At 53.4% G+C, this 13,258-nt stretch overlaps 2 protein-coding genes across 2 annotated transcripts; one reads left to right on the top strand and one right to left on the bottom strand.

The window, feature by feature from the left end:
* Positions 1-942: 942 nt before the first annotated feature.
* On the top strand, positions 943-5,226 carry BESB_056200 (AP2 domain transcription factor AP2VIIa-3; the record flags this gene model as incomplete). Its single annotated transcript, XM_029364055.1, has 6 exons — positions 943-2,365; positions 2,737-3,185; positions 3,339-3,396; positions 3,647-3,778; positions 4,050-4,393; positions 4,591-5,226. The coding sequence occupies 6 exons, from the start codon at positions 943-945 to the stop codon at positions 5,224-5,226; spliced, it is 3,042 nt and encodes a 1,013-aa protein (XP_029219978.1).
* A 941-nt stretch (positions 5,227-6,167) lies between these two features.
* On the bottom strand, positions 6,168-12,573 carry BESB_056210 (F5/8 type C domain-containing protein; the record flags this gene model as incomplete). Its single annotated transcript, XM_029364056.1, has 28 exons — positions 6,168-6,237; positions 6,297-6,360; positions 6,418-6,477; positions 6,536-6,741; positions 6,794-6,921; positions 6,979-7,049; positions 7,105-7,356; positions 7,412-7,493; positions 7,556-7,582; positions 7,645-7,761; positions 7,822-8,175; positions 8,228-8,478; positions 8,533-8,644; positions 8,699-8,809; positions 8,872-8,931; positions 8,993-9,093; positions 9,600-9,743; positions 9,800-9,898; positions 9,955-10,125; positions 10,286-10,507; positions 10,569-10,603; positions 10,971-11,423; positions 11,479-11,605; positions 11,662-11,767; positions 11,822-11,988; positions 12,048-12,125; positions 12,184-12,359; positions 12,413-12,573. 28 exons carry the CDS (start codon positions 12,571-12,573, stop codon positions 6,168-6,170), a joined length of 4,005 nt encoding a protein of 1,334 aa, XP_029219979.1.
* Between the last annotated feature and the right edge of the window lie 685 nt (positions 12,574-13,258).

Genomic DNA, 13,258 nt, shown 5'->3' on the forward strand with positions numbered 1-13,258 from the left:
CTCGGCGCGGGCAGCGATGACGTTGTAGAGGAGAAATGTCGCGGGGTTGACTTCGACGATGGGCGATCGAGTGCACGAGGCGAGCCACCATTTGCATTGGACTGTCGTACTTACTCGGTTCTCTCCTGTGTGTCTTGATTTTCGTTTGGAACCCTGTTTTTGTCGCTTGCTTTCGTATTCATGTTGTGAACCACCCGCCTTTGAGCGAATCTAACCCTCTGCCACTCTCGCCGTGGCAACCTCATGAACGGGCAGACGCTCGCAGCGACCATGGTGTCTGCGCACATTGTGCATAGCATGGACTTGTTCATGATACTAGGTTGTTCCCTCGTGGGGCGTAAGTCCCAGCTCGACTTGCTCCATGATTTCTAATCCTCTCACATTTTTCGACTCTGTGGCGCACTTGTTTGAGCCGCCTCATGTGGTCAGCTGTAGAAAAACAAGACCCTGTCCGTCTCTAGTTTTCTGAGGTCTGTCTCGGCATTTCTCAGATCGGCAGCGATATGAGCGCGCGCCTGTGTCTGCACTTTGTTTCCAGCCTTAAAAAGAAGGTTTACTCAGGTGTTTGGAACTGTTCTAAAAACACGGGCTAATTTTCTAGCTTCCTGTCGTCCCCAATCATTTCGCGTCGGTTGCACTTTGCCATCGGAGATTTGCTCGCGGGGCTCTGACAAGCCCCACATTGCGAGCCGGCAGGCCCAAACAGGGCGGTCTGCAGTGTGCATGCTGCTGAGCAACAACAAAAGTCCCGTTACAGTGGATTTTTTGCACTTTCGCATCTCACACTTCTTGCGACAGACTCCTATTTTGCCCGGCATCCAGGAGGCGTGTGGGTTGTCGCACTATCTTCTATGTACATCTGCGACCGAGCAGTGAGGGTCGCTGTGGCCGTATCCAGGTGATCCGGAATTGTTGCCACGATCTTCTTTGCGCCGACCAATCATGCAGAAGAGCTCGTTCGTCTGGCGCGCGGCCCCTATGCGGCCTGCGCCCGACCACAGTGGGCCACAAACAGAAAAACAAGCGGGGGCGTTCGACTCTCAACGGAGCAGCGTCGCTGCCGTCGACCGCGGACTGCCCTCCCGGCAGCTGTTGACGACCGGCTTTCTGCCGGCAAGCGATTTCCATCCGGCGGTGACGAAAATCGTGGACGGAGAGGTGCTGCCGAAAGTAGGTTCGCTCACAGGGCTCGAATCCCTGTGCCGCGATGCGGAGTTTTTGCAGCAGGAGGCGTCACCATGCCGTCAAGGCAGCGTCCGGCGAGATGCCAGCATGCCATCAATGACAGCGACATCTTCTGCCTTCGATGAAGATTCGAAGCCGGCGCGTGGTGATTCCCTATCTGTTGCTGAAGGATCTACGGTGGATTGTTCGTTGCCCCCGCTATCCCGCCTTTGTTCAATCAGTCTATTGTCGGCGGATGCTTCCCCTGCTTCAGCGTATATATCCACATCGGGTGCCCACCCGGTGGACTGCGTAGACGGCACCATATCTTGTGGTTTTACGACGGAGCCCCCCTCGGTCGGTTCCACCGGTCAACCGTCAGAGGAATGCGACTCGCCGACGTTCCACTCAGCCTCTACGGTGTCAACGCCTCCAGAGCTATTTCCTATTATAGCAGCGAAGCTCATGGGTCATCCAGACGAGCCTCGTACACCGAGCGCATGCATGCCCTCGCATACATTGGCACCAGGCTCGCCTACGCCTGACAAGCACGGCGTGGGTAGCTCCGACACCGCCGTGACAACTGTATGTTCAGAACGGACGGGTTCGGGTGGAGACGGTGTTTCTGCGCTGCTGGAGTCGAAGTATGCGGACAAAGTGGCGCACCTTCCTTGCGCTGTCGGATTGAGAGGCGGCAGTGCGAGCTGGTGCAGCAGTGACTCCACTCAGATTGCCGAGGGGGGCAACCTGTCACCGTCGGTGCAAGTGAGAACCTCTTATCCCGATCCGACCTCGAGCTGCGAAGAGGACGGCGACGCTGCAGACTGGCAGTCATCGGCAGTACCGGAGTCCGAACGAGCTCGTTCTTTTTTTCTATCGCAACCGCCATCGAGGGACGAGCCGAATGATCCTGACGGGGCTGCCCTAGTTGCCGGCCACGCGCCGCAAGGTCCAACCACCGCCAGGGAACTATCTTCGCTGGATGGTCCTCTGGAACCTGGTATTGTACCACAAAGCACTTCTTCGTCTGTCACTACAGCAAGCGAAACGCAGGGACGCAAGGGATCAGAACCAGAAGATTCGTGTGTTGGATCGAGCGACAGTCGCGGCGCAGCCGTCGTCGTTCCACGCGGTGTGTGGTACAATCGATCTACGTGCTGCTGGATCGCATGTGTTTCCGGGGTTGGCAAGAGGCTTTACGGTAAGATCGGCGTTGGACATACAAGTCGCATGTCCATGCACCTGACGGACTGCAGGACAAAAAAACGCATGCTTGTGGGGTGTACTGACGGGGCTGCGAGGCGTGAAGAGTCACAACCGTACACAGGCTCTCTGAGTCGCATGCCTGACGCTAGCAGATCGGGTGCCACACCGTAACAAGTAGTAGTTAGAAATGCACCTCCCGTTAAAAAATCTTCTACGATATATTTAGTAGAGAAATAATACGGTGGGATTTCCTGCTGCTCCGAGAGTGACGTGGCGTAGCCCTTCCGCTGTGCCAAGGAGCGCATAAGGAGAACTGAGGCAGCAATTTCGTGGAGTTCTGTTATATGCTGCCATTATTTGTTGCAGTATTCAGCGCGAAACGTCTGGGCTTTGAACGGGCTAGACAGCTGGCAGTTGACTGCAAGAACGGATGTCTGATGCCGGATGACCTAGAGGCCGCCGCGGATGACAACAACGGGGGAGGCAAGGCGACATCGAGCTTGGCAGGAGGGAAAAGCTCGAGGGCGCCGACATATCAAGGGAAGTCTGTCAAATGTGATAAGCCGATCACGGGTACAGCCTCGATTGACCCCGCAGGATCTAAGTGGGCGCATTCGACTGGCGATGGTGCGGACAGAGCACTTGCGAGACCTGCAACCAAGTCGCCTTCATGTGGAGAAGGCATCGTCTGCGATGGTGTCGGTGATGACGCTAGCACGGCCATTGAAACACCGGGCATCTTAAGCCGGACTCGAAGCGCGGACTGCAGCCAGGAGGTAACACCTCCATCTGAAGAAAATCTTGTGTCAAAAGAGGTGAGCATGACTGAAGCCTTTGCTTGCTGTCCTCGTCCCCCGTCTGGATTCGAGTTCGCAGCAACTCCGTCTGTGGTGCGGCATTCCATCGTGTTCGGAGCGTCCTCGAATGACTCGACGGCTGTGTGTTGTACGCTGCCCTTTGTGACTCAGACCAGCCCCATTTCTTCTCTGGTTGCAGAGCGAGCTCCTCGGAAAAGGGTTGTCTCGAGTAAGTTATGCGATTTCACGCGACACACCGCTCTTAGGACGAAGCCTCGTCAGCTGGGCACGGGCTTATAAGAAAGGAGCTCAATTTTTCAGTGCCGGTCTTGAATCGCCCGATCTTGTGGTATTGGTACGCCGCTGGCTGCTGGTTCGCTGAGATACGCAAATGCACCGTCTTGATCTGCATGGATTAAGACGACAGTACGTAGGAGGGTAGCGCATCATCCGTGGTGTGGTGTATGTTTTCGTGCCAGGACGCGTTGCTGAAACTCGTGCAACCAGCAGAACCAGCCGAGTGAAAGCACCATCTGAGCAGCCCCCCAGACAGGATGACTGCGCAGTTGCCACTTCTCGAGTGGCGAGCAAAGGGGCAAACAGAGCTGGGAGTAAGTCGTGCTTAGTGCGGAACTGCAGGGCTGTCCGATGGTCGAATTAGCAATTCACGCGGTGCTGTAAACATCTGAAGGCTGCATGCTGTGTCATGGCCAGTTCCTCTTTGTCGTGGGTTCGGCAGTCTGTCTCGTGTGATACAGGTTGTCGAGTGCTTTTGAAGCAACGCAGTTTGGTGCGCCCTCCACGGGGTACGAAGCACGCTAGATCGCCAAATGACGTGCACACAGGCTCCCTGATCTCTGGTTTCTGACTGTCTGCGCGCAGCTCCACATGGGGTGTGGTTCAATTCCCATACTAAGTCATGGACTTGTGCGACCGTCGGGCCACGACGACAGCTCTTAGTCTTCTCGTCTGCCCGCTACGGTTTTGATAACGCTCGGGCCATGGCCATCGAGGCTCGCATGCAGTCCGTGCAAGCTCTGCAGGAACACGCACCTTCTTCCGAGAACCTGCAATGCAGAAGCTCTAGAGCGCCTGCTGCAAAGGAGGACAACGAGTCCGCTTCGTGGAGACCAAAATCAGATCCGTCTAACACTCAGACTGTGGACAGCGTTGAGCAGGCACGAAGCAGTTCTGAGGAAACCATCGGAGACGATATATCGGACATGGTGAGGGAGAGCGCTGTCCCGCATGTCGGGGTGCCCCTGGAGGGACGAACGGTGTCAGTTGGCATCTTGCGTGTACGGCCGTTCGCTGCTCGAACTAGTGGGAAGTCAACAGAGGGGAACGAGGTAGTCGAACATCCCCAGGTGATACTGGTCGTTTCAACTTGACTGTGTGTTGTGCTACTCATGTGTTGTTCCAGGGCACTCCGCATCGGTCGCCTCGCTTTGCTAGACCAACCAGTCTATCGGATGCAAGGCCGGCATCGGTCTGCGATGACTCCTCTGCTCATCAAGGGGAACTCAGTCGCTGCGCGTCAGTAGATGCGGTAGAAGCCAAGCAGTTGACCGACAAGGAACAACAGCTTTTATGTGTTGGGAGGCTAGCGGCGAGACTGGTCTTATCCGACCTACTCGAGGTCTGTCTGCCGCAGCTCCCGTTATCACCAGCGTCATTCGAGCGGGCACGATCTGCTGTGGAAGTTGCCCTGTGGACAGTGAGCTCAGCTCAGCATCCTGCGCAAATGCGCAACTTTCTGAGGCTCTTCGATTCTTGTTTCCACGCCCTCAAGACGCCATCGAACATGCCAAGCCAGACCAAGGTGCATCTGCTGGAAGTACTGACTGGTGCGGCACTGGAGTTCGTACGCGATCGTGGGAGTGTGCAAGATGACATGAAAAAAGGAGCACCGGTGCACGCGGAGGAACAGCTTGAAGGCGACAGGAAGAGGCAAAAGTTGGAGGATGGCCTGTCAGCTCCTACCTCAGCAGTCACTACCCACGGATGGGTGCGAAGGCCGGATGACTTGGTGTTCGACTCAACAGCCGCTGCGGAGTAGCGATATTCAAAGTAGAGATCTGCGTCTCTTTGGATACCTATCCCATGCTCCTCGACCAATGGGCTCAAGGAGCGTGCTTGTGAAATGCTGCTGCAGTGTGCAGTGAAAGGTGTACTCCGGAAGGTATGGTATTTCAGATCTGCCCGCTCGCATGGCTGCTAGCTATCGATGACAGCCAAGAGTACAATTGCCAAAACAGTAGTCTCGCGGTTTGTAAAGACCGCTCGGTATGAACAGGTCACCGATTCAAATGCTTCGCCGAAAGTGCGTTGAGAATGCAGGGCTATCAATCTGGAGGGATGATGCGAATTCTATCCTTTTTCATTGGGCTTCCGGCGGCGATACTCCGCACTGTTGCATCCGCTGTCGGCACCAGTGCGGATAGAGACCGTGGCATATGCCAAAAGTGGACTAGATATGTGCCATCCTCAGCTTCAAGCTGGAGCCCCAGGAATCTCCTGGGCGCCATCCCCCGCAATGCACAGGAAAAAACAACGGTACCCCCATCATCAAACCTTTTGCGGCCATGAAGCACCGCCGTGGCGTGCACGAACAGGGCCGCTTTGCGAGAGCATGTGCTTCCACGTTGGAGCGTTGCTCACATGTGTGTTCCGAGCGGCAGAGCCGCATGACGGCACATGCGGTAGTTCAGGGACCCAGGCGGAGAGTTCTGATACCTAACGTATAGTTGGCATTGCCTGCTTGAACCGCATAGGCACTGCCCAGCAGCAGGCGGGTTGCTCCGCCCTCGCAAGTTCTCAGTAGTATGGTCCATGGAGCAATACCGCTTTGGAAATTCCAGATATTACTGCAGTAGCGAGGAGGAATGCTTGTTTACAGAAAAGTGTGTTCAGTTTAGAAGCTGGAGAGAGAATCAGTCTCGAGGGGGTGAGATGACAAGGCATCCAGGATGGTAGTAAAAACTCGCGCGTGCACAAAAGCTACATCTCTTGCTGGGCAACAGGTACGGAGAGAGCGCACGACTTCTTGCACTCGAGCGCAAACAATTTCCTGTAAAAAGAGCGCCGAAGCTTTGCTCACTATCGCGTGGTTTTCAATCGAAACAATACCTGGCTCGATGCGATTCGCCGGACGGTGTTTTGGCTGTTTCACAGCACATCTCACAGATTTCCTCTGGATGTGATTGAGATTGGTTTAAGGATAATGGGTGATGTCACCAGGTCGGCCTACGCTGGCAGCTCCATACATCGCGTTCTCCCTCACAAACACGGTATATCGACTTCGATGGCTCTGTCGCATTTTCCTGAGTGGAACTCTTTCGCAGCCAACGGTCCAGTAGGTGACTCACCTATCGAACACCCTGTCTTAGTTGCTTCCAGAGCCTCCAATGCAGGAGTCGATTCTGCGTCGCTCTTATGACACTGCTTTTTGCACGTGTTCCGTGCTTTTGCAGACACGGGTAGCTCCTGTTCGCAACAAACGTCGCAGAAGTTTGTTCTGCACTTCTCCGCCGTAGTTTCTAGCTTTGGCCGCAGGTTGTCACAAAACTCCATCCTACGTTTCGATGGTTACCTCAGTGTCTGGTGGAGGCGCTGTCGTATCTTACCTTTCAAGAGCATGTTTGCGACTCAGACAGATTTGCATACCAGCGTCTGCCTCAGTGTCAACCTCCACGAAATTGATAGCCGATGAACCGAAGGGATTAGAGATCAGATGACTCTCCTGCATTGGATGCTGGACACCCAGGCAATAATAGTCGTCATTATATTGCCATTGAGGGCGGGTACTCACCAACGATATATCAGCAAAGGCGACACCTCCGCAGTTCCAAGTAGCGAAGCCAACCGCGCCACCTTCCCAACCTGATTACGCAAAGGATGTTGTACCCTCTTTTGCTCCTCCGTCCACTTCACGTACTCTCTCTTGCAAGAATACTGAAGACAGGGATTGGGGACCCCCCTCGGCCATCGTTTACTACCACATTGCCTCCGCTGAACGTGATCGAAATGCTGTTCCATCTCCCAATCCTATAGCCAGCAAGGAAGGACTTTGCGCTGGTTGTGAACGAGCCATCTGTCCTCTTTCGTAATCTGGCAAACGATGGCCCCATTTCGAACAGCATATAACTGTGGGGGTCCTTGTACTTGAACACAGCTCCCACAATACCATCTGAAAGCCCCAGTCCTGCTGCTGTCCTCATGCTTCATCATTCTAGAATGCTTACTCTCGCACTGCGGAAGAACCTTGAATGAAAAGGTCCCACTTTCGCAACCTCGGTTCCCGCCGAGGACAGCTATGGACGGCGTCTGTAAGGGCAGCGTCATGGGTTGTACCTTCGCAGCAACCTGAAATCGAGAAGGGGCCATACGTGTTCCTCTCGGCCTCGGACGCTTGACTGAAATAGTAGTTAGGTGAGATGCCTGTTGTGGATATGTTAACTTTGGATGGTTGTCTCACCATTTGCGCAAGTACTTTCGCTTCTCCACCCACATTCGTACGGTACTCCCAGCGCGCCGGTCCACCTTCGGTGTCGTTTTCCGAAACACTCCAGTTTTTCCGCACACTACCGACGAACTGATGATGAACTCATTACTGCGCGCGAACGAAAAATGGGAGCGGGAGCGTGTACCCTACCGACTCTTTGTAGTTGCTACACGTAGCCGGTTTTGGGGGAAGGGGTTCCGTCCTCAGTACGCATGGAAGTGCGTCGACTCGCACCATGTCGAAGTAGGCGCCATCGACTCCGCTGCTGAAGAAGCCAATCGAACCTGACATGAAATAACCATCTATCAGGTCAATTATTGGCTCTGGCTCAACAACCATGGGCACGGCCGACTCTTCCACCACGCTGATACGTAAGCGCGCCTCTCTCATTTCAATCCGCACAGTGTACCATTTCCCTTCCAAATAACCGCCATCATCCACTCGAGCCACTTCGATTGGCGTTCCATCGGCAATGCGCAAAAGCCTTTTGAAGCCTCCATTGGTCTGCAAAGAGCCGTGAGGTCAGCATCCTCTCAAGCAAGCGGCGAGCACATACCTGGTGCATTTCGAAAAGGAACATGTTCCCGAAATCTTTCATTCGGAATGCGATGCCAATTGAGCCGGAACCGGTAATGTACACATCGGTGGTAAAGATAACGTCGAAGAATCTTTTGTTCCTGAGTGATGCGTATGCACCGACGGCGGCGATGGCAGGGTTTGCCGGAGCTACCACTGCTGTCTGGCTCAGTATGTTCCGACCTCCTCGACCGCCCGCCGGTGCTCCTCCCACAACCCAGTTACCGGCTCCTGTTTCGGCATCATCGTCACTTCAGCCAAATAACTCTTGAAGGGTTGGCTAACCTATTGCTGTCTTAGAATTATGGACATTAAACACGTCATAAAATTCGGATGGATTGAAGGACGTAAGAGCCCAACTGTCCGCTTGAGTCTGGCTTGCACGCGTAGCTATCGCCTAAGACAACCTTCGCTACGACTCTTTTGCTGAATCGAAAACGACAAGGTCTACCTGTTGCAACTGTCGGTTTGTGCGCTCGAGGGTGGATGCAACCCTTCCAGCAATGCCCCTCAGTCGCTCAGTGAGCAGAGTCGTCTTGCTCAGCAGCTCTGCTGCCCGCGCCTGATCCGAAAAACCAACGATGCGAAGTAGAAAGCCTCTGCAGATATATCAGATCATCCCACTCTGAGCTCCGCCTCCAATACTCCGGCAGGTTTCAATATTCCCCTTGCATTAGATATGACCTGGTGCATCACAACTATTGCACCCACCCGTTGTGTAAGGCGCTCTCATGTGGTGGTCTACCTTGCTGGCTTGCTCTTCGATACTCTCAATGACACTGGGGCTGATGGATCCAATCCTGGCGTTGGCCAATGCCTCCAGTTGACGAATGGCTGCTTGTGTTCCTGCGTTAATTGAGTGGTCGGAGACTATCGCTTCTTGCAGCTCTCTGGGTGAATGCGCCGTCGTCTTCTTAAGGCACAGAAGGTTAGTGATATTATAGGGTGAGTGATACAGCATCACGTACGGCTGTGTTGCTCAGAGTCGCTACATCGTGTACGACATTGACTTCTAAGAAGCTGCTAGGGAAATCCGATTTCTGTTCCGTGCGTGGACATTTGACTGCGGCCGACGCCAGACGAACAGCGCGAGGCGCTTTTGGTCCGCTGTAGCTCTCGGACATCACACCATTACTGTCGCTTCCCTCGAATTCGCTAGGCGCTTGCACAAAGCGAACGCTGATGAGACCGCTTCTGTCGAGGACTCCAGCATGGATGGCCGCCAGGCATATAGAGCTATCGTCCGAGTAGACTCCGTCTTCACCGCCAACTACCAATGCTCCCTCCGCTGCGCGGCAAGGTTTTTTCCCATTATCCACGGGATACCGAAGACACTGTAGAGTACACCTCACCAGTGAAAAGACAGTTCTGTGGGCATTTCACTGTCACGGTAGTGCCTGGGGGGCCATCGAAGGCAGAGTTCCCGCCTGGGGCGGTGGCACAGGATACGTCTATGTATGCCGGCGGCGGGGTAAGCACGTCCTGGTTCGTCGAGCCTGCACATAAAACCCATAGCCAGCAATCTTCCGCTGTGGATTTTCGTGGCACTTACATATAATCGCAGCCATTTCAACTTCAGACGAGTCAAAGAAAACTAGTCCTTCGCTCCCGATTCCGACAGTGTTACGCCCCTGAGCCTCCCCTGCGCGGGCTCTTAGGGTCGTGGTGATCTGCAAACGAGGCAAATGTGGACTATAGATGTGAAGCATTCAGCATGCCATACATCCTTCTTCAGATCGAGAGAGTAATAGGATTCTCCTCCATTGCTGATTCCAAGTGGGACCGGGTTGTTCAGGTCGACTCCCATCAATTTCAGCAATCGATGGAGGGACCACAGCTGGTTTGCGCTGTGTAGATGAATCGGCTGCAGGCCGTATGCTGTGGGGGATGTCGGTCTAGCCAACTGTTTGACTGAGGCAGTAACTCAGTGCTCACCGGCACAGGCCCTTATTGTGTCTAGGGGCTCTATGAGTCTATCGTTCTCTGCAGCGGCATGGGATTAACATGAGGCTCCTCTGGTTGCGCTGGATGCAATTACCTGGCGGTACGAAATAAGTACCTCCATACTCGCTGTCGCAATAAGCCCGCAAGACTTTCGGAGCACAAGTCGGCGCCAGATAGTAGAAGCCCGATATCATTTGAGGCATGACATTTTTGAGCGTGTAGCAGTCTTTGACAGGTGAAGCTTCAGAGTACCCCGGGGTCAAACTCGATGTACTTTCAGGGCCGAACAGTTTAGCGGCAGCCCGAAGGGAGTCGTCTGTAGAAAGCATCCGGTTGGATGAAACCTATCTACCAAATATCAAAATAGTGTCGCAAACCTAAGTGCGCTAATTGATCAGACAGCGAACTATATCTGGCGACGAGAGAGGCGAGCTTCTGCTTCATCTGTTCCTTGTCCGCTTTGCAAGTAACCATTGCAGGCATAGCCGCCTACAATTCTGTTTCATGCTCGGTAATTCTACTGCTTGCCCGGGTGACAGCCTCATTGGCGTTGTGGAGCTCATTCCCGGAGCTGAAGTCAACTTCTGCAACAAGTTCCAGGAAGTACTTGTCCCTAGCGTCATTGGAATTCTTGGCCACGCCACAACTCTGCACCACCGAGCGAAGCCTATTGCTGTAGATAGCGAATTCCCGGATGCCGTACAACAGCTCTTCGTCGACGCGCCTGGTGCAGCAGTTGTGCCACGTTCAGCTTTAGGGGCAGGAATTCTATGACCTACGCGTTTACTGGATGAGGCTTTTCTAGAGTGAGGCGAATGTAGCGTCCCACCGAACTCTTCAGATCATCCATTGTGCTGTATAAACTGTTTGCACTATTGCGAGCGAGCACTCCGAACGCTTTGCCATCTTCGCTGCTGCTGATTGAGTAGCTCATTGCAGGGTACTCCCAGTCGATGGCCGCCGTGTTCAGTTTGTATTTTTCACCCAGATCGATGTCGAGGAATACCGCGCTTGGGACCGCGCTCATAGGGAAATTCTGAGAGGCCCAGTAAGTTTCCGAATGCCCGTCGACTGAAAGGCTCGGAGAGTGGCTACTATCGCCTGGACGCGGGTGGCTCGCTTTGACTGGCTTGTTTTTAGCGACGTTTGCCATTCCTGCTTTAGAGCCCTGTTGCGACAGGCAGAAGTTCCCGCCCTTGAGGAGCTTAAGCTGATTGTTCGGCTGCAATTCCCTACGATACTGAATAATTCAGTCAAGAGCGGGACCTGAACGAATTTGTAGCTGACCAGATGCTGCGCCCGTCATCATACTTATACGACTGTTCGCAGTCTTCCGCCACTACAACTCCCCCATCCAAATCGATGTTGTCCTTCAAAACCATGCATTTATTCTTAATGGGATTGTACAGTTGCCCTGAACCCATGAGGTGTCTAGCCCTCTGCAAGCGACCTGTGATTCAATGACCATACCTAGTTCGTTGTACTTCCAGAGCGCCCTACCATCCATTGCGGGAATGGAAGCAAGGCAGCCGTCCAGAACGACGTCATCATGCTCGTCGATTTGGAGACACATGTCCTAGAGCCTGTATAGCGTTCGCATCCGAGCAAATGATGCAGAGCATTGGCGAACCTGATGGGGACTAGTGATGCCACTTTGGATCCGAATTATGGGGTTCCCTGTCCCAACTAGTTGGACCAGATTTATTCCGAAGTATTCGTAGCGAGCATCTTTCATCAGAATTCGAATCGCCTTTACTCGAGTCTGATGCGGGAACACGATTTGCTGATCGAAAGTATCTGCGAAGACACAGGATCTTAAACGTAGAAGAGAGACGGACAGCACGCCCTGCGCGTACCGCTTGGAGCGTTTGTATCTTCGAACGGTACTAACTCTTGAAAAGGTTCCTTGCCGTCGAAGCTGGCAAATACCGAGACTAACGCAACGAGGAAATAGTGGAGTAATTCCTGTTCACGCACAAAGATGCTTCTCACCCTTTCCAGGTGCGTATGCCCAGTTAATATCAATCCCTTCGACTGTACGCCTACTCTTCAATATTCCTGTCCAGCTCACAACTTCTTTTTTGTGGTTGCCTTCCGAGCTCCAGTAGCCCGATCCCTTGGTCAGCGCTTTGTCAGGCGAATACTCCCTCATGCCATTGGCGCCGACGCTAGAGAGGATATTATGCACCATTACTCGTTTATCCACTCAGAGCATGCATACCTGGGATAAACAGATGATGCCTCAGCAGCATCTATTTTGATATACGTTTTTTCAATAGCATCGGCTGCCTGTGAGTGCTCGACGGCATAGCATCCGATTGCCGACCAAGCGGCGCACAGCAGGATCACTAATCCCCGCGACCGCGACAGGAACCACTGCATGATGACAACGTCGGTGGAGAATCAGCATCTATCCTCCTTCTGCTAGTACCGCTAAAGTGCGGTTGAGCGGAAGGGAAATAATCTTTACGGGAGAAAGGGCGATCAAAGTCTGTGATTTCCGATTTACGTAGAAATATCGTGGTAATCAAAGTGTAGATACACCCGTGAGAAAAAATTCCACAAGCACGCAGTCGAAGACGGGTTTCTGAGTCACATGGAGGGATATCATTGTTCCTGTCATTTTCGGTCGAGGCTTCACTGTAGTTGCACTCGCATGGCCTCATATCAGCCCATGCTGATCTGCGCTGCGCCAACCCGTGCTGTTCGCCCTGGGGCGTCTGCTGACATCATTTCCGTTCGAGCAGGGGCCTGAATGAACAGCAAGCTGCGCTTACTTGTAGAGACGAATGTCAGTAATCCAGAAAATACCATATACGATGTAGATGGCCGCGGTGTCTCCCTATCTGCCCCTACATTATGGCAGGTGATGTGGGGACGCCTGAACGCATTTTACTACCAGTGCAAGCTGTGCGTCTTGATGATCGCCGACTAACATGCTGAATGAGGGGTCACATACGATATGGACGCATCTGGGCGCATGCCAGAACTGTTGAAGAGCATTATCATGGGTGATTTCGCCGGATTTTTCAGTAGGCGCGTTGCTAAGGTTACAAGATGATCGTGC

This window comes from Besnoitia besnoiti, chromosome IV (assembly GCF_002563875.1).
Source record: "Besnoitia besnoiti strain Bb-Ger1 chromosome IV, whole genome shotgun sequence".
Classification (NCBI taxonomy): domain Eukaryota; phylum Apicomplexa; class Conoidasida; order Eucoccidiorida; family Sarcocystidae; genus Besnoitia; species Besnoitia besnoiti.